The sequence below is a fragment of the Hemibagrus wyckioides genome, linkage group LG08 (genome assembly GCF_019097595.1).
Source record: "Hemibagrus wyckioides isolate EC202008001 linkage group LG08, SWU_Hwy_1.0, whole genome shotgun sequence".
NCBI classification, from domain to species: domain Eukaryota; kingdom Metazoa; phylum Chordata; class Actinopteri; order Siluriformes; family Bagridae; genus Hemibagrus; species Hemibagrus wyckioides.
The window spans coordinates 4,910,738-4,930,657 of NC_080717.1; the positions used below are offsets into that span (position 1 = coordinate 4,910,738).

At 40.8% G+C, this 19,920-nt stretch overlaps 1 protein-coding gene across 2 annotated transcripts in view; it reads left to right on the forward strand.

The window, feature by feature from the left end:
* Positions 1-19,920, forward strand: part of LOC131357673 (A disintegrin and metalloproteinase with thrombospondin motifs 2-like) — a 140,193-nt gene that overhangs the window by 84,219 nt on the left and 36,054 nt on the right. For both annotated transcript variants that reach the window (XM_058396854.1, XM_058396855.1), the window contains one exon: positions 12,030-12,229. In XM_058396854.1, coding sequence (XP_058252837.1) covers positions 12,030-12,229 — 200 coding nt within the window. The remainder of the gene's footprint in view (positions 1-12,029; positions 12,230-19,920) is intronic.

Here is a 19,920-nt window from a genome sequence, read left to right on the forward strand (position 1 = left end):
GCATCGAGTCCCTCGCGGCCTTATTACGGCGACCGGGGTCGTTTTTAAAGCACCGCTTGCTGATATTGATTCGTCGGCGTCTATAAATAGAAAGTCGGGGTCGATGCTATTTCAGTTGAAACACAGCACGCACATGTACCGATTCTGGAATCATACATTTGCTCAATGAATGAATGAGTTCCTCTCGTTCTCACGCTCTCTCGTTCTTCCTCACGCACGGTAATATCAGGGCTCGGGTTACACTGGAACTGGGTTGGCCTCAGTGACAAGGTCTTTTGGTAGACAAACCTTGACTGATGATGTTATAACTCATTCTTGTGCTTTGAGCTACACACACTTGCTCACTGCCACAGATATACTCCCACCTGTATACACAGCATATACACACTTCAGGGTCATTTCTCAAGCTTAAGATTTATGACCAGAAACACTCCACGCTATGAGCTGTCTGGCTTTCCAGGGCTGGACTTCCACAGTAAGACACAATTAAAAAAAAATTCAGCAAAATGTGAGAAATTATGTTCTTACAAAGATTTGCGCTTCCCATAAACTTTATCTTGCATGAGTAGAATCTCAAAATCACCAAATCTGCTGCTCTAATTATAAAGACTCTTTCCTAGCTCATCCCAGGACTCTTATTCACCAACCTTCTCAAACTTCGGACAGTCCGTGTCGTTCATTTGTACACCTGGATACCGTAATAATTTATAATCTTTCTGTCTGGTATCATCTAGGTATTCTCAAAGTTATTTTTCTGGTGCGTTCAAGTCAAGACCGTATTCACAAGTTTGTATTACATACATGGACGGCTTCACAAAGTCGTAATTACGAGTGGGGGAAAAATCTGGATTTTCTTTCCGCTCTTAGTTAATCGACATATGCAATATCTGTATTTGATGGTAAATTGGTTGGAATTTAATCGTCTCAGATATTTCTGATTATTATAATTGGTTTATGAGACGAAATATTGATATATGAGCCAATTGTTTAATATTTAAGCCGTGAAATTTGAAGAAGAAGAGAAATTTGGAATTATAATGTAACGTGTCACGATAAAATTTACACTAGCTTCATGAATTAATCAAAAACAACAAAAAAACACAGTAAATCTGCTTTACATCCAGATTCCGGTCAAGCTGCAAAGCACATCATTAAAATGATTAGAATTTTCTAAATACTCTAAAAACTTAATACTTTTGTAATATTACTTAAGAAATAAACATCTTCCATGACTCATGACAAGTGGCAGTAATTAAATCAGGCGTGAGATTTGTCACACTATCTTCTTTAACACGCCAGTGTGTGTGTTTTTTTTTTCCACAGTCTAGACTAACATCTGCAAGACAGCCTTCTCCGTTCTGTAAGATCGACTGATGGTGTTATCTGTAATATGTGAAGAATAGTTTGAGTTATAACTCTTACAAGACATTTAGTTGTGGCTCTTTTGTAAGTCCTTTTCTTTGGTGCATGAAATGTTGTATAACTCAAATGTCCAGATTTTGAGCATTTTTAGCAAATTTTAAACACTTTCATAACACTAACAAAGGAAAGAAAAAGATAAATGGGAAAATATTCAGGAATTTTTCAATCTAAACCTAATCTTTACCTTTTTTTTTTACACCGATCAGGCATAACATTATGAGCAGTGAGAGGTGAAGTGAATAAGACTGATGATCTCCTCATCATGGCACCTGTTAGTGGGTGGGATATATTAGACAGCAGGTGAACATTTTGTCCTCAAAGTTGATGTTAGAAGCAGGAAAAATGGACAAGCGTAAGGATTTGAGTTAGTTTGACGAAGGGCCAAATTGTGATGGCTAGACGACTGGATCAGAGCATCTCCAAAACTGCAGCTCTTGTGGGGTGTTCCCGGTCTGCAGTGGTCAGTATCTATCAAAAGTGGTCCAAGGAAGGAACAGTGGTGAACCGGTGACAGGGTCATGGGCGGCCAAAGCTCATTGCTGCACGTGGGGTGTGAAGGCTGACCCGTGTGATCCGATCCAACAGACGAGCTACTGTTGATCAAATTGCTGAAGAAGTTAATGCTGGTTCTGATAGAAAGGGGTCAGAATACACAGTGCAGGACGGGTCAGGGCTGTTTCGGCAGCTAAAGAAGGACCAACACAATATTATGCAGGTGGTCATAATGTTATGCCTGATGAGTGTATGTTTTACTCTATATGCACTGTACTGTATATGCTGAGTCCTATTAGGATCTTAGAGCCAGATGTTAATAAATGTAAGGAGTAAACAGTGTGGATTTTATCGAAACATAATAAAACTAAGTGTATAATAAATAAAACAGAGACAGGTGTTTATGGGTGTTCTTAAGCATGACATAAAGCAGTGGTTTTAATAAAATGGTATTATGTGATGATGGAGCGCCGTGGTTTAGCACATCTGGTTGTGTGTTCTTCCTGTAATTCAAAGGTTTCCTCTGGATTTTTTGGTTTCCTCCTCCAGTTCAAAGACATGTTGTAGACTGATTGGCATCTCTAAATTATCTATAGTGTGTGTGTGTGTGTGTCACTGTGCTCTGTGTTGGGATGTTACAAGGTGTCCCCAGCGTCATGACCAAGTCCCCGGGGATAGATTCCAGACTCCAAGTGACCCTGTGGATAGATGGCTGAATGGATGGATGGATAGATGGATGGAAGGCTGGCTGGCTGGCTGGACAGATGGATGGACAGATGTATGGAAGACTGGCTGGCTGGCTGGACAGATGGATGGATAGATGGAAGCCTGACTGGATGGATGGATGGATGGATGGATGGATGGACGGATGGATGGACGGATAGATGAACGGATGGACAGATGGATGGACGGACGGATGGATGGATGGAAGGCTGACTGGATAGATAGATAGATAGATAGATAGATAGATAGATAGATAGATAGATAGATAGATAGATAGATAGATAGATAGATAGATAGATAGATAGATCTACAACTCAGTGCCATATTGTTTCCATTTTTGATTGTATTCTGTATGACACCATAGAGTCAAGAGTGTCTCACTGGATAAATCACAATACAAATGCTTCTGCTTCAACTTAATAGTATTATAGTATTGGCATCACTGCTATGTACTGTAAAGAATAGAACATGTGTAGAATTAGTATTCATGAGGACCTTATATTGTCAGTGTAGACTTTTTTTGTAATTAATTTCAGCATTGGATTCTTTCCATCGCTGTGTGAATTAATCCTGCCAGGTCTAGGCTTGGAGTGCAGTCTAGCATCTAAGTCACTATATGTCTTTATACAGGGTTTTCTTTATGTTTTAAACATTTTGTAGAGTTTTATATCCCGGGTGAAATCACGAACACTCTTGGGTTTAGAGCGTGTCTCTCTGTTCTGAATGTGCGAGGACACACGCTTGTGTTTATCATTGTGTCAGCTATGTGGAGCAGCCGTGGAGGTCAGCTGTGCCTTGGCTGCTTCTTCCCTGAGCTCGATCGATCCCCCACCCCAACCCCACCCACCTCCTCCGTCTACGCACGGACAAGGGCGACGAGAGGGTCACCCTCACACATGGTCTTGTTGATGGTTTTTTTCTTCTGTGCACTTAACAGGGCGTTGTGTTTAGCTCAGGTCTTTCTGCATCTCCTCTTACTCCTCCGTCTCGTGTAACACAGCTCTGACCACACACTGCCTCGATTGCTACTTTTACAGAGCGGATAAACAGTACACGGAAAAAACGCTGCCATTGTCGGTCCTGATGCGAAGCGCCAGATGTGTTTTTTCAGCACTGTAGAATCCAAGAGTCCAAGGAGGTGTGTTTGATACTGTGATTTTGCTTACTCACCATTATAATGACACTATGAGGCATCATCACAGACATACACCACATTAGCTCGATTTTTCAGACATTATAATAGAGCCTTCATTATTTTCTGATTGCAGTTCATCTCATATTGAAGCAGCTATAAACCTTACAGACAGCTACATAGCACCGACACTGGAGACACCTTCCATACATTTTTACATGAACACTTCCTTCACCATATCACCGATTGTATGTTTTATTTTTTGTATTTTTATATTTTATTTGCATTTATTTTTACAAGAATCAGCACCAAATTCCTAAAAACATGGCCGCCAAGGACTACACACCGCAGCTCACACACTCGCTGGGTGTCACGATCAGCTTCCTAGTTCATTAATCAGGGCAATGATCAGGGAGTCGGCCATTTCGTATGCCAAGGTTCCACTGAATTTGATGTGCACTTCTTCTTGTTAACATTTTCACAAACACTCTCACACTGTTAATACAACACAATGGCACAGAATAGTGAATACATATGCAATTTGGGACCTCTAGATATACAAGCCCATGTCAGTTAGCTGTTTCTGGAGAAGGGTGTATTATAGGAATGAGAGCATTAGTATAAACCTTCTATTGATCTGATTAGATTAGAGAATTTAATATCACTGTAATATAAAGTGATATAATATTACTACAAAGCCCCTTAGTTTCAATGAGCATGTTACCTTTGGCTTAACCTCCTCTACCCATTATATGCTGGGAGATTTCTCCTGATCCTCTCTCTCTCTCTCTCTCTCTCTCTCTCTCTACCTCATGTTTAGCCACATTTATATAAAAATCTCTCCTTTCACACAATCATCCAGAACTGAACCGTGCGAATGACTCGAAGTCTCCTTGTGGCAGAGTTTACCTTTAATCCCAGGATGCATTGCAGCACTCTGTACCTGCCTTTATTTGGCCTTGGAGGATGATGCTACTACAGAGGAGTGTAAGAACATGGAAGCTAGGAATAGCTCATGTGCAACCAGTCCAAATGATGAAAAATGACTCGGTGTATATACAAAAAAAATCAATAGGTTGTAATATTGAGTCCTTACCAGCTTGCTTTCTTTTTTTTTGTCTTCTTCTTCTTCATCTAAACTTCAGTAAGCCATAGGGATTTACAGTACTTCACTTATTTTATCATGAACACGATCCAAAGTCACATACAGGATCGTACTACAGAATAGGATTATAGTAGCATGACTGCTGTTATGGCATATCGCATTTCCTTTAAAAAAGATTTAATCCTCGCTTGCATATTAATGTGCATTTTAATCAAACGGTACAGTTGATTACTGCTGAAAATGATTTACTCACCGCTGTTATTGCTAGCGCTTTTTAGCCCGGTCCTAAAGGCTTAATTCGATCCTGGCTTTTACAACTCATCATTAAAGATTAAAAGGCACGGGGAGAGTGCAGTAGATAAGAAGAGGCAATTAGCAAATATGTTGTGGAGTCTCTGATTTCCCTCAAGTTGAACTCACACTCTTCAGTAGCACGCGAAGGTTGGCTGAATGGCTGCTTCACACACACACATATACACACACACACACACACACACACACATACACGCACACACAGAAGTTCACTCTTTAATGAAACCTTTCTAATATCAGGCCTGTATTGCCACAGTATTATAGCAACACACACACACACACACAGCTCAATAAAGATCACTTAAGGTCCCCAAAGGTCAGCCAAGGGGAATTTTAGCCAGGATATTGTTCACTTGTTATTGTTATGTGGGTTGAGCCTAAGGTGCTATTAAGTTATTGCTATAAGAATAAGTGTGTATTAATGCATGCGCTGTATAGTGTGGTGTATGGATACTGTATACTGGAACCACAGTGTGCTGGGGAGGTGGACTGAGCAGTGTGTAGTGCAGAGCTCTGGTGTGTTTGGGAGCTATAAAACAGGGCTAAGGCTCTAGAACGATGAGTTATAGAGGACTGGACCCATAATGTGTAGTTGCGGAGCTACAGTGGGAACACCATGGTGTATACTTGGGAGTTTTAGAACTGTAGTGTGTATCTGGGAGCTCTTGAATAGTGGTGTGTATTTGGGAGCTCTAGAACTGTGGTGTGTACTTGAGAGTTTTAGAACTGTGGTGTGTATCTGGGAGCTCTAGAACTGTGGTGTGTATTTGGGAGCTCTAGAACTGTGATGTGTACTTGGGAGCTCTAGAACAGTGGTTTGTACTTGGGAGCTCTAGAACTGTGATTTGTACTTGGGAGCTCTAGAACTGTGTTGTGTACTTGGGATCTCTAGAACCGTGGTGTTTTCTTGGGAGCTCTAGAACTGTGGTGTGTATTTGGGAGCTCTAGAACTATGCTGTGTATTTGGGAGCTCTAGAACTGTGGTGTGTACTTGGGAGCTCCAGAACAGTGGTTTGTACTTGGGAGCTCTAGAACTGTGGTTTGTACTTGGGAGATCTAGAACTGTGTTGTGTACTTGGGATCTCTAGAACCGTGGTGTTTTCTTGGGAGCTCTAGAACTGTGGTGTGTACTTAGGAGCTCTAAAACTGTGGTGTGTACTTGGGAGCTCTAGAACTGTGTTGTGTACTTGGTAGCTCTTGAACCATTGTGTTTTCTTGGGAGCTTTAGAACTGTGGTGTACTTCTGGGCTCTAGAACATAGGTGTGTCCTTGAGAGCTCTAGAACTATGGTTTGTACTTCAGAGTTCTGGAATTATGGTGTGTTCTTGGGAGCTCTACAACTATGGCACATACTTGAAAGTTATGGACCTATCTAAGGAAGTGGTAGCTTGACGTTAGACTACCATCAGTGGAAGGTTGTGAGTTCAAATCCAAGCTTCACTAAGCTTTCACCGCTGGGTTCTTGAGCAAGGTCATTTCCTTTCGAAATGATGTAAATGTGTCTTTTTTGGAGCTCTAGAACAGTGGTGTGTGTGGGGGAGCTTTGCAAGATTGATGGAGTCTCTTGGGAAGCACATCTAATGTGTATTTTGGTAAAACTGGATCCCTGGAACTCTACTATTTACATTTGAGAACCGTACAACTGTGGTGTGTTTTGGGGGATCCTGAAACTTTGGTGTTGAGGAGCTCTGGAATTATGAGAGGTGTTTAGGAGCTCAGAAACTGTAAAGGGTCTTGAGGAGCTCAGACACTATGAGAGGTGTTGAGGAGCTCAGACACTATGAGAGGTGTTGAGGAGCTCAGAAACTCTGTTGTGTTGAGGTGCTCAGAAACTGTGAAGGGTGTTGGGGAGCTCTGGAGCTATGCTAAGAATTGAGATACTCTGAAACTGTAGTGCATGTTAGGAACTGCAGTGTGTATTGTGGAACTGTGGTGTGCAAAATGCATATAAACTTCAGACGGTGCAGAATGACAGTTGGTGTCTGGAACACTTCAAGAAAAGAATTATGTGTCTGAGTCACAGAAGAGAAAAGAACCAGCTGCCCTTAAACCTTAACGAAAAACTGACATGTGGGGAGAACTGGGTTACGCTGATGTGGTGTTTCATATACTTCAGACTGAAGCCTTTAGCATGTTTTTGGCCATGCGATTCGACTGTGAGAGGTGGAAAACCTGAATGGCTGATCAAATAAAAATATTATTTATTTGTTACTTCGAAACTCTGGTTAAAGCTAACCCTGTTAGGCTATTCTAAAATGTAAGCCTGAGATGTAATGCTAAAAGATTCAATTGTCAAAGTGTCAACAAGCAGTACAAAATAAACCATGACTTTCCAGACCCTTAACTACCGCATACATCATCCTCTGTACTGTATTGGTATCATACACATTTGTTGCTCAGTGGGGAATAGGGTGCAATATGTCATATACAATAAGATTTTGCTTTGGGGTAACCTTGAGGTGTTCACTTGTTTCACAGAACTTTTTTTCGTTTCTAATCCAGGCCAGCTCAGCCCTCGAGCTGCTCTGCAACACCATGGTGCTTTATCATCCTGGTGGAAACTTGAAACAGTTTTAAAGCTGCTGGCTTTGTACCTTTCAGTAATGAAATCATGTTTAGGACTAAAAGACTTCCTCTCTCTTATTCTGTTTGTTTTTATTTTTTCATAATTGTGCAGTTGTAGATAAGACTAAACTGTACAGGAAGACAGAGACACCTAGGAAATTAGTTTCCTTAATTTTTCACTTGTGGAACGTTCAATACTTCTGCACCAATTCAGTCCAATTCTTGTCTCGTTTAAGGGCAGGGCTTAAAAATCTAAGGTTTGATATGCATATCAAATAATTTGAATTGGATTGTAGATTGATTGAGCAAATCTATACGCTACAATCCGGGACGAGCCCTTCCTTTTGGGGCGGTGGTAGATCAAGTGTTAAAGGCTCTGGGTTCTTGATTGGAAGATCCTTCAAGCCTCAGCACCCCCAAGCTGCCACTGTTTTGGCCTAAAGCACTGCCCTCAACCTCCCCCTGCTCCAGGGGCACTGCATCATGGTTGACCCTGTGCTCTGACCCCAATTTTCCAAGGATGGGACATTTCGATGCAAGGAACGTTATTGTGTAGGAATGTAGGCAAACAAGGAGCTGTCCTCATATATGAAGATTTTTAGCCCAGGATTTTTCACGATGCTCTCCATGCAACCGCTTGGACCACAAGGGTGAGCTAATAATCACAATGATCCAGTCCTATTAAAGTCTGGCATATCAGTAAGGTTTATCTTTCTGTTAGTGCCATCACAAAGCTTGAACCAGAAAGTAATGTAACAAGTTGAATTATCTACAATGAGCAGATCGCTTCTTTGAAGTGATCGCTTCGTTTGAACTGACCCTCTGACCACTGTATTGTGAAGGCCGAGGATTGGTTCTCTAGACTCTTCCTAGGCTCAAAAACCAACTAAAAGACAAAGGGTCCAGAAAAAAATGCAACGTCAAAGCAAATCCTGATATTCCATCAATTCTGGATTTCTTGGAAACCTTCTCATCAGGTTTGAAATATATCCCTTTATAAAGAGAGGCTGATGCAGCAATTCATTCATCTCTCTTCATGTATTACAGAATCTCGTCTTTCGCACTCATTCTCGTTCTTGCACCCTGTACCTTTTGTTCGTGCCCTCTCCTTTTCTTCTAGACACTCTTGACATTTATAAAGGTTGAACGACAAAGCAGCTTCATGCCCTGATAAGGGCGAGGTTGCCCCCGTCAGAATGCAAAAAGCCCTCGAAGTTGAATGAAGAGACATAAAATGTTCTGTCCAGCAAGAGAGCAAAAGATATTCAGTATTTTCTCAGTGAAAAGGGCAAAGGGATGTCCAGCATTCTGTCTAGCAGGTGGACAAACAGATGTTCAGGATTCTCTTGAGCAAGAGGACAAAGATGTATCCAACATTCCCTCCAGCAAGATATCCAAGATTCTGTCTAGCAGTAGGACAAAGAGATGTCCAGTATTCTCTCCAGCAGGAGATCAAAGAGATGTCCAGAATTTACTGTTACAGGAGACCAAAGGGATGTCCAACATTCTCTCCAGCAGGAGATCAAAGAATTGTCCGCCATTTTCCCTAACAGGAGATCAAAGAGATGTCCAATATTCTCTCCAGCAGGATATCAAGGGGATGTTCAACCTGATCTGCAGTCAGAGTTTAAAGAGATGTCTGGCATTTTCTCCAGCAAGAAGACCAAGAGATGTTCAACATTCTCCCTAAAAGGAGGACAAAGTAATGTCTAACATTCCCTCCAGCAGAAGGACAAAGAGATGTCCAACATTCTCGCAAGACAGCAAAAAGTCTAGCAATTTCTCCAACAGGAGATTAAAAAGATATCCAGGATTCTCTCTAGCAGGAGATAAATCCAGCGTTCTCCATCAAGAGGACAAAGTAATGTCTAATATTTTCACCTCCATGGAGTACAAATAATGTCTAATGTTCTCTTCAGCAAGAGGATAAAGAGATACTTTCTTCAGTGTGAGAGCAGTGAGTGTGGTCCAAGCAGAGGTGGAGGACACACTGACCACGGTTTTGTCCAGCAGGAGGAAGAAGAAGAAATGTCAGCTGTAGGAAGGAAATGAAAACAGGTGGAAGATGTCTAGACATCTCTCCCGCAGGATGGAGAATACTCATCCAGAGGTTTCTTCAAAAGGCACTGGAGATGGGAAGAGGTGATGTGTGAAAAAAGAGGTCTGGCATTTTCCCCAGCAGGAGAAGAAAAAGATGTCTTGTGGTTTCTCCAGCAGACAGGATAAGAGATAGTTCTGTTTGGTTCTCCAGCTGAACAGCGAGAACTTAGTATACTCAGAATATAACATGATATTAGAGCCGGTGTCAGGGCATGATGGGTAGAGAATTCTGGTAGTCTTTTAGCTGAAGATATGTGTATGAAATGTGTTATAAGAGCCGAAAATGATTCCCGCACATTTATTCACTTTTCTTGAGATCAAAAATTTCAGATACAGATTTACTTTGTGGCCCACATGTTGTTCTCATTAGCAAATATTTCCTTTGTTCCAGATACAGGAGGTTCAGGAGCTAGCTAACTATGTCTGCCGACTCATGTAAACTCTTATATTCCAAATAAAGCCATGGAGGAAAAGAAGTCTCCAAGTCATAAAGTAATGAAAACAAAAACAATAGAGACCTTCTTATTGCAGAAGCTCTTGCATAAGCATTAATAACTGAATGTATGATTTCAAACAGATGGTGTGGATATTACATCATCCCTATAAAGTGTTAATGCAAAACAGTGATGATTGTTTTGATAGAGAATGCACTTTTTTGGGTTAATTTCGTTAACAAGGCTAGGGGAAAATCTGCTGACATGCACCCTGCAGACAGGAACACCTGGCAGTGGAATCAAGCTGCAGTTTGCTGGAGAAAAAAAAATACAATAAACAACACCTCCATGTCTGTCTTGGTTTGGATCTTTTGGCATCCTCGTGTTTTCGTCTCGCTCTGCCATGCTTTAATAACGTGCAGCAGACATGGAGTGTTAAGATGATGAATTTCAGTCTGACTTCCAGGATTATCTTCCAATAAGGAAGTGAGTGCTGAGCCAATATTAGCCTGCGCCGAGCATTGTTTTACCCATGAGCGGGTTGCCAGGGAAACGTTATATAATCAGATGGTAGATGATGCCCCCAGCTGACGGGGTGATGGAGATGAGGACGGAGATGCTGCATTCTTCTTGTTGTGTTTTCTCTTCCGTGGCTGTGTGAAGAGCACTGAGTCTACAGTGTAACGTCGCATTTAGCGTTGAAAGGCTCCTGTTTAAAGTATAAAGAATTCATTGTTTTGGCAAGTTCACTTTATATAACCTTCTACATATGATTATATTAATGGAAATTTTCTGTCTAATCATTTAATAGCATTTAATCCAGGAGATATCTAATATCCATCAATAGCTCAACAGTAAAACTACCACTAGTTCATCAGTGGTATAATAAGGCATTGTGCACACACTCACACACACACACACACACACACACACACATTTAAAGCATATTCATGCGGTGTTCCCTTCAAATTTCAGCCAGACAAAACAACAACCCTTGTTGAAGGAAAACAAAAAACAAAAACTTTTTGTTTTGTTTAGTCTTTTTGTGTAGTTTGTGTTTTGACTGAACATTGAACATTGAATCTGTTGGTTCCTCCTTACATGGTATTTTTGGTGAAACAAACATGAAATGTGTTAAATGCGTTAATTATTAAATCTGTTACACATTTTTGGCATTACATTGCATTACGTGTTCCGGATACTTCCGGATTAAATCTAAGGGGTGGTTCATTTTGTAGCTGTATCTGTATTCTGTATCTGTACCACATCTGGGAATGTGGTAGCTTAGTGGTTAAGGTGTTGGACTACTGATTGTGAGCTCCAATCCCTAAACTCCAGTCCACCAAGCTGCCACAGTCAGGCTTCTGAGCAAGGCCCTTAACCCTCATTTGCTCAGTGGCATAAACTGAGATAAAAACGTAAGTTGCTCTGGATAAGGGCATCTGCCAAATGCCATAAATGTAAAGTAAATGTATCGGCCATGTATCTACAGTTTGGCACAGAAAGAAATCAGCCCTAGACTCTTCTACATGCTGTTCTTTGTACAATCATTGGTATTGGTGTTTGGTAAAACAATCCAGCTTTAGAAATCTGACGTTGCCAAAAATGAAATGTTTGTCTTTTCATCTTTAAAAAGAGCGAGTACTTAACCCTGATAGCCTGTTTTAAATTTATCTCCTTTCCTCTCTTCTGTTCTCTAGACGTTTTTTTTAGTTCTCATTTTTTGTTTGTTTGTCTGTTCCAGGTGCTGATCTCGGGGGTCTCCTGGATCTGGAGACTCTGTACGAAGGAATAGAGCGGAGCGTGAACCAGAGCCGGAGATCTCGACGTCAGTCTCCCGAGCGAGCCTACAACATCGAGGTGCTGCTCGGGGTCGACGATTCGGTGGTGCAGTTCCATGGATCGCAACATGTCGAGAAATACCTGCTTACGCTCATGAACATCGTGAGTGCTTGAAATATCCGGGATTACTTATTTTGTTTCAGAGTCAGATTGTTCAGAGTTGGAGATTTCAGTGCACTTATCATGATGGTCACTGGTTATCAATTAGTCCTTACAGGTGGGTTATGGAGTCTAGTTGCTGATGTTGTGTAAAAAAAAAAACTAATAATAAAGAAAGAGAAATGAAAACGTTTACAAGACTTGTTAGATGTTAATTGTGTCTAATGGTTGTTAAGAAGAGGTAAGAAGTTGTAATAATCGACTCATTTATTATTGCGTGCATTTATTAAGTGTCATTGTTACTAATATAGCAAAGAGAAGCTGAAAATATAATGTGTAGTCTTGCTATGGCTGTTAATTGTTAAAAGTCTGGATTTACATGTTATTTGCTGTTATTTGTACAAACAGAGCATTTACACAGTAATTACAGCTGAAAATATTAATAGTCCAATACCAATCCCTTGTTGTCACTGCCGTGCATTCCTGTATTGCTGGATAGCACTGGAGTAAAGGAGTGCTGATAATAAACAAAGACCATCCTAGGAGGATCCACGTTGCCTGTTTACCCATTTTCCCCTTCCTCCTCCTACTCCTCTTCTGCCTCCTCTTCCCTGCCTCTAGTCATTCAGCATCGCCTGCAGTTGTGTGTTCTTTCATCAATACCCATGTAAAAATAGTCCCTGTGGTGCCACTGCAGTGTGTGGAGTCTGGGGTCAGCATGCCTGTGTTTGCTCACAGTAATTACCTGTGTTTCTCCGTTTTTGTTGTTTCTAATGCGAGTTATAGCGCGTTTTTGCGGGACAATTTTTGGCCTCGTGTGTCTCTTTTGATATGCAGTTACATGGATGGATAAAGATAAAAGTGTCCGGTATTTTTATTGGAGAACACGATTGTGTTTTATCTATAATCAGGGAAATGCAGTACTGCACTACATCATGTGATATCTCGAAGGGTTTTATTTCTCTTATATCGATGCTAGCAGTTTAGGTGGTTTAATATACAGGATATCCTCCATCATCCATCCTGTTTACCAATTTATATTCACTTACCTGTTTTTTTTTTTATGCCTTTTGATGTTTATAAGACAAAACTACAGCTTGTCATATTAAGATCAGCTCAAATATCTTTTCATCTATGTCGCTGTCACAAACTGTATCCTTGAAAAATATACATTATAAGAAAATCTGTATGCTGCTATAGGTTACCTATGAACATTTTGCCAGGTTTTTGGTTATTAAACTGCCAACTTGATTTATAAGCTAATGATATCTGATACGATTGGTACAGAAGAGTGTAGTAAACTGGCACTACAGTAATCTGGAATCTTTGGAATCACTGGGATTATATATTCTATAGTGTGGCATTAGGTTAAAATCAAAAATATTAATTGTGCTTCAGCTTTAGATGAAAAAATGACAACTGTAAAAGTGGTGTCATTGTCTCAGTGTCACTGTACACAGTTGTATGTTATGTATTTGGGGTTTGTGGTTAAGGCTAAGTGGTTAAGCAGTTGGACTACATTTAATTTGGCTAATTTTTTATACAACTGAGCAATTAAAGGTTAATCGTCTTGCTCAGGGGCCCAGCAGTGGCAGTTTGGTAGACCAACTCACAACCTTCCAACCAGTAGTCCAACACCTTGACCACTAATCTACCACATCCCACTGATCTGAGGGTTTTAATATTGAATTCCACGTGCCCCAAGCTGCCACTGCCAGGCCCTTGAGCCCTTAATCCTCAATTGCTCAGTTGTATAAAATGAGATAAAATGTAAGTCGCTTTGGATAAGGGCGTCTGCAAAATGCCAGAAATGTAAATGTAAAGTGTATTAACATAACATAAAGCACATACTATTTTGATGTACACTACTAAGGTGTTGTTTGGACACCTTCAAATTGCCAGCTGGAGTGAAAAGCTGAGTTTAGTATGGACAGATGTAGTAAACTGACACTACAATAATCTGTAGTATCTCTTGTATAATATATTTTATAGGTTGACATTTGTTACAAATTGGGCTAAATGTAGGATTTTAAGAAATCACAAATATTTAACGTGCTCAAACTTTAGAGTGTTTATACACACGTCGAAAAAAAAAAAGAAGAGAAAAACCTGCGACCCATATTTATTCACGCCGAGCAGCCAGTGTGTCACTGCGAACGCTCTCGTAATTCAGCGTATACGATCAGTCTTCATATGTTCATGATCTTGCAGTGTTTAAATTAGCGCAGTCAATTTTATTCCCTAGCGAATCATACATTTTCACGTTTGACACCTCACTTTTGCTGTTTTTGCCGGATTTTTCGCAGCTTTCCCCTGCGGGATGATGTAAGCGTCTGGCTGTTGTAGGTCAGAGGCTTTGCACCATGTGGCCTGAGGTGACAGTAAGCCAGGGGAAATATGGCTCAGAGAGAAAAGCTCACTCATCTGCTCCTCCCAATCCATCCTTTAATCTCCTCAAATTAAACGGCGTGGCCAGAGAGGTGAAAAGAGAGAGAGAGAGAGAGAGAGAGAGTGCAGTGTGTGTGTGTTTGTGTTTGTGGTGTAATGAAACGCAGCAGTGTTTAGATGCCTTCCTCTCCTGTAATAACCTTGTGTTTTGACCTGATTCGTGGAAAAGTTCAAATAAATGTAAAACTTACTACTTACTCACCATCCACCCACCCGCCCCCTGACAACCCCCCACCCTTCTTTCCACCTTGTCACTGAATGTGTACTTTGCTTTTAAAAGATGCTTTTATATACACCACATACACATAACTTCCCATACCAGAAGGTGACCATGACCTCTGTTCAGAAACTCGGAAGATCTTCAGTAGCATCACAGGAAAGAAATGCACTTATATATCGCATATAAGAAATGGAATGGAGTTCTGCACTAAATAACATGCAAGAAATAAATCCTTCAATGGAATATAGTTCTAGGAAAATAATCAATGATCCTCGGCATACGCATGCCTTCCCTTACGAAATTTTTGACAAAAATTTAGCGAGAAATTTGCATCGGCATACGAAGCATCGTCGGCATATGACTGAACTGAATTGAACACCGGCTAAGTTGCGTATGCGCCCGGGAGCCTTTCAAAACTTTTTTGTGTCAGTGGAAAGCCAAGCAAAGCGAGTTTATGAATTTTTTTCCAGTCAGCGAAAGCCAACCAAAAGCGTTCAAAAGATTTTTCGGGCTTTTTTTGTTGAAAGATGGTGTGGGTGGTCTGTTCTATTTTTAGGCCAAGCTTTGTGGCATGACTTCCTGTGAGGAGCCTTGACATGGAATGCTTGGATTGGGTCAGTTCTTTGTAAGCAGCCATACAGTTTACATACGCTTCATATCGGGAATATTGGTCATATTTTTGGGTGGCTGGAACGGATTACACTTATATTGCCAAAAGTTTTGGGACATCTGCCTTTACATGCACATGAATGTAATATGGAGTTGGCCCGCCCTTTACAGCTATAACAGCGTCAACTCTTCTGGGATCCACAAGGTTTAGGAGTGTGTTTAACGGAATTTTTGACCATTCCTCTAGAAGCGCATTTGTGAGGTCAGGCACTGATGTTGGCCTGGCTCACAGTCTCCGCTCTAATTCATCCCAAAGGTGTTCTATCAGGTTGAGGTCAGGACTCTGTGAAGTTCCTCCACACCAAACTCACTCATCCATGTCTTTATGGACCTTGCTTTGTGCACTGGTGTGCAGTCATGTTGGAACAGGAAGGGGTCATCCCCAAACTGTTCCCACATAACTGGGAGCATGAAATTGTCCAAAATGTCTTGGTATGAAGCTGAAGCATTAAAGAGATCCTTTCACTGGAACTAAGGGGCCGAGCCCAACCCCTGAATTCAGTGATTTGGAGGGGTGTCCCAAAACTTTTGGCAATATCGTGTATCCAGGTTCCATTGTATTTTATACCACTGGAAAATGACATATTCTTAGATTTTATTAGATTTTATTTATTAAATTAGTTATATTTAATGTCGAGGTTGATGATATGTTCCATTCCTAACAGACACTGTGCTATTTTTTGTATTAGCTCTGATCTGGTGTTTGTGAAGCTTCCTCTCGTCTCTTCCCATCGTTTGTCCCCAAGAAGGGAAAATTCACGTTCTGCATTCCAAGTAAATGACTGAAAAGCATTAGGAGAAATCTAAAAATATTGTTACAGGCGCTCTCCCACGCATCGTCACTTTGTTTTTGAACGTTGACTCTTTTTTTCGAGAGCAGGTCTTTCTCACTCGCTGCTTAGAAAGCAGGAAACAAAAGGGAATGTGACGAGAGGTTAGAGCATGTTGATGCTAATCCTTACCCCTGCTCTTTAGATTGTGTGTGTGTGTGTGTTGAGTTTGAGGTTGTTTGATGTGTGTGTATTGTGTGTTGTGCTCCCAGGGTTTTGTCTGTGTGTGTGTGTGTGTCTCTGACATTGAGTGTGTGTACCTTTATGAGTTTTTCCTAAACTTTAGACTCTTAGAACTTAAGAACTGATTATATTTGCCTGTGTGTGTGTGTGTGTGTGTGTGTGATGGGGTTGAGGTTGTGTGCTTGTTTGCTGTGTGTGAATTATGTGCTGTGCTCTCTGGGTTGTGTGTGTGTGTATGTGTGTGTTCTCCAGAGCTGATGATATTCATGAGTGTGTGTTTGTGTGTATGTTAGGGTTAAAGTTGCTTGATATATGTGTCTTGTGTTTTGTGCTCTTAGGATTATGTGTGTGTGTGTGTGTTTTGAGTCTGAGGTTGTTTGATGTGTATATTGTGCGTGTATGAGTTTTTCCTAAACTTTAGACTCAAGAACTGATTATATTCACCTCTGTGTGTGTATGTGTGTGTGTCTGACATTGAGTGTATGTACCATTATGAGTTTTTCCTAAACTTCAGACTGAAGAACTGATTTTATTCATCCGTGTGTGTGTGTGTGTGTGTGTGTGTGTTGAGGTAGTTTACTGTGTGTGTGTCTGGTGTTTTGTGCTCCCAGGGGTGTGTGTGTGTGTGTGTATTTACACCTTTGTGAGGGCCAAAAATGACCTAAGTACAGAAAAAATGTCCTCATAATTGCAGAAGACTATGAGACGACTTTAAGTAGTGCTTTTAGATGAAAAATGCGTGTGTGTGTGTGTGTTTCAGATGAAAAGAAACATTTTGTTAATGCAGTTAAACTCAGGTTAGATTTCATAGTAGGAATAGTATCAGTTTCCAGCAATTATTGTGCCGGTGGAAGCTCCTCAGAACGATTAAAATAAAAGTCTTGTCTTGTTTAGTGTTTATCTTCTCAGGTGTACGACTACAGGTGGTGTGTGTCTGTGCTTCCTCTCTGCACATGTATGAGAACAGTTTTTCTCTCTGGATGAGAACATGTCGATCTCAGCGTGGGAGTCGGGTGAGTTCCTGAATGGGAATTTTATTGCGTGAGAAGCACAGCAGTGACCTGTGAAGACCTAATCTCAGACTCAAAGCCAAAGATCTGTTAAAAAAACAAGAAAAGCACAAGCAGGTTTATCAGCTTTATTAGAACGATGAAGAATCAATGACATTCACAGTAAAAGTAGAGGTTTAAGTGCACCCAGGATGCATTTAAAATAAATTTGGATCTGATTAATACAGATGATTCAGGAGGCTTGAGCAAAATTTTGGTCAGATGTGGAATCCGTCCATCGTTCGGGTCAGGGCTGTGCTGGAGTCTAAGCATGTCCTGGGAACACTGGGTGTGAGGTAGGAGTCGCTGTATTAGAGCCTATAATAACATATGTATTTTTATTTCTAAATACAGCTGAAAAACAGCTGTACAGATTGGGACTGTGCATCTCTTCCTGTTCCAGAAAAACAAAGCTCTTTTTTTAAAATGTCCTGTCCTTTAGAAGTATTTGGACTAGATTGTTTATAAGGAGATGGGGCATTTATTACTGCTGTGATTTTATTCTTGTTCAACTCCATCATTAATTAATGATGTGTACTTAGTAGAAGTGGAACTTTTGGACTGGCAGCCATGCATACATCATAATGACTCATAATTAATACCATCATTCTTTGGCTATGTTACTTAGACATATGGTCCTGTTTGAATAGTACTTTTAGTGAAGAATTTAAATAAACACTAGATTAATTGGGCAAAAAAATGATCCCAAGCATTCTATTTAACAGATATTAAAATCTTTATTGGTGTTTATTTTGCAGCAGGTATAAAACACTTCTGGTCCTCTTTTCATATCGCCATCTGTATTCCTCAATACGAATGTGGTAATTCTCCGACATACACGGACGTCACATGACACCGCTGTGATTCAAACCCATGTCCGGCCATCAGTAACCTGTCGCAAAAGCTTTCCAGGGACTCCAGAGAGGTTCTTGGTTCTTCATCTTGAAGGCCATCGACATTCATACATGCCGTGATGGAGAACTCGGAGCAAATTCATTACTCAGATCCTGTCAGTGGATCAGTAGTGGATGAGTAACGGATCACAAACCTTCACGCTCGGCACTAATTGTGTGAACTGCGTGTCGGCGATATTAATTGCTTCCTCCGTATTAGTGCTCCGGAGTAAACAAGGCGTGAGCGGAGAGGCCATTATGTAATCAGCTCTTTGTAGACACGTTGTTCTGGCGCTGAAATGTCAGACAGGTAATAATAGTCCAAAATGTCAGGTGAAAATGGCAGACATTCAGTAATAAGGCAGAAAGAACGTGGACCATGTGCACATGCTGGTGTGGCATGTTCCTGCACCATATTGGAAAAAAAAACAAAAAACGAAAGGACAATGGAGTAAGGGTAAGAGGTCAAGAGGTTCTGAAAGAATTACACCTGAGCTGTGGTTATGTAGCGACTCGTTTCCTGCTTGCTCTTTTTCGGAAACTTCTTTCCTTTCCCGTCTCCTACATATTCTTTGGAGATATATTTAAATGGCATGTTTCCAGGTTTCACACATTTGTCTCGCTGGTAGGAACCTTTTTGTACGAGATCAAGAATAGACTGCAGCACTCTCCTGACAAATACAGATGGTTTGATGAATTTGATGTGGCACTTTGTATGCTGAAGTTCCTTTGGGGGGTATTTTGCCTTTTTTTTCTCCTTGCACTATTTCTCCTTGTTCTCCATACTCATGCTACCTCAGTGTTATCTAACCCCTCTTTCTCTATCTTCTTTGGTTTCTTCCTGTTTTAGTTCCCTTCTGCTTTCCCCACATCCTTATTCCCTGTCTTCCCAACTGGCCCCTACTGCATTATTAATTAGATATTAATGATTTTCTGACTTGCCGACCTCTAGGTCTCCATTAGTTACCTGTAGGCTGTGGAGTAACTGATGAAACTCTGAGCTCCTGTGCAAGGCCAGGAAACAGGGCAGCACTAATGAGAACTGCACTTTTACAATCATTAACATACAGAGAGAGAGAGAGAGAGAGAGAGTTGGGTTGGGACCACATCCCATGGTATATATAGAACATAGAATACGTACTGTCATGGATGCCATATATTAAAAAATAGGTTTAATGAATTCTGGTGTAGTTTCTAGAATAGGCTAATCAGTTTTACTGTGTGTCATCTTGAACTTGATTCATCAAAGTTTTGGCTTGAAAAGAAGTGCCACCGGATGTGTCTGTATAATATACCCTTCCTAGGGTGCTGTGTACTGTGGGTTTGCATAAGTAAAGCCGGGGGGAACCCACTCTGATTTAGTGATCATTAACATTCAGAGAGTCAATGTTGGGGTCAGGGA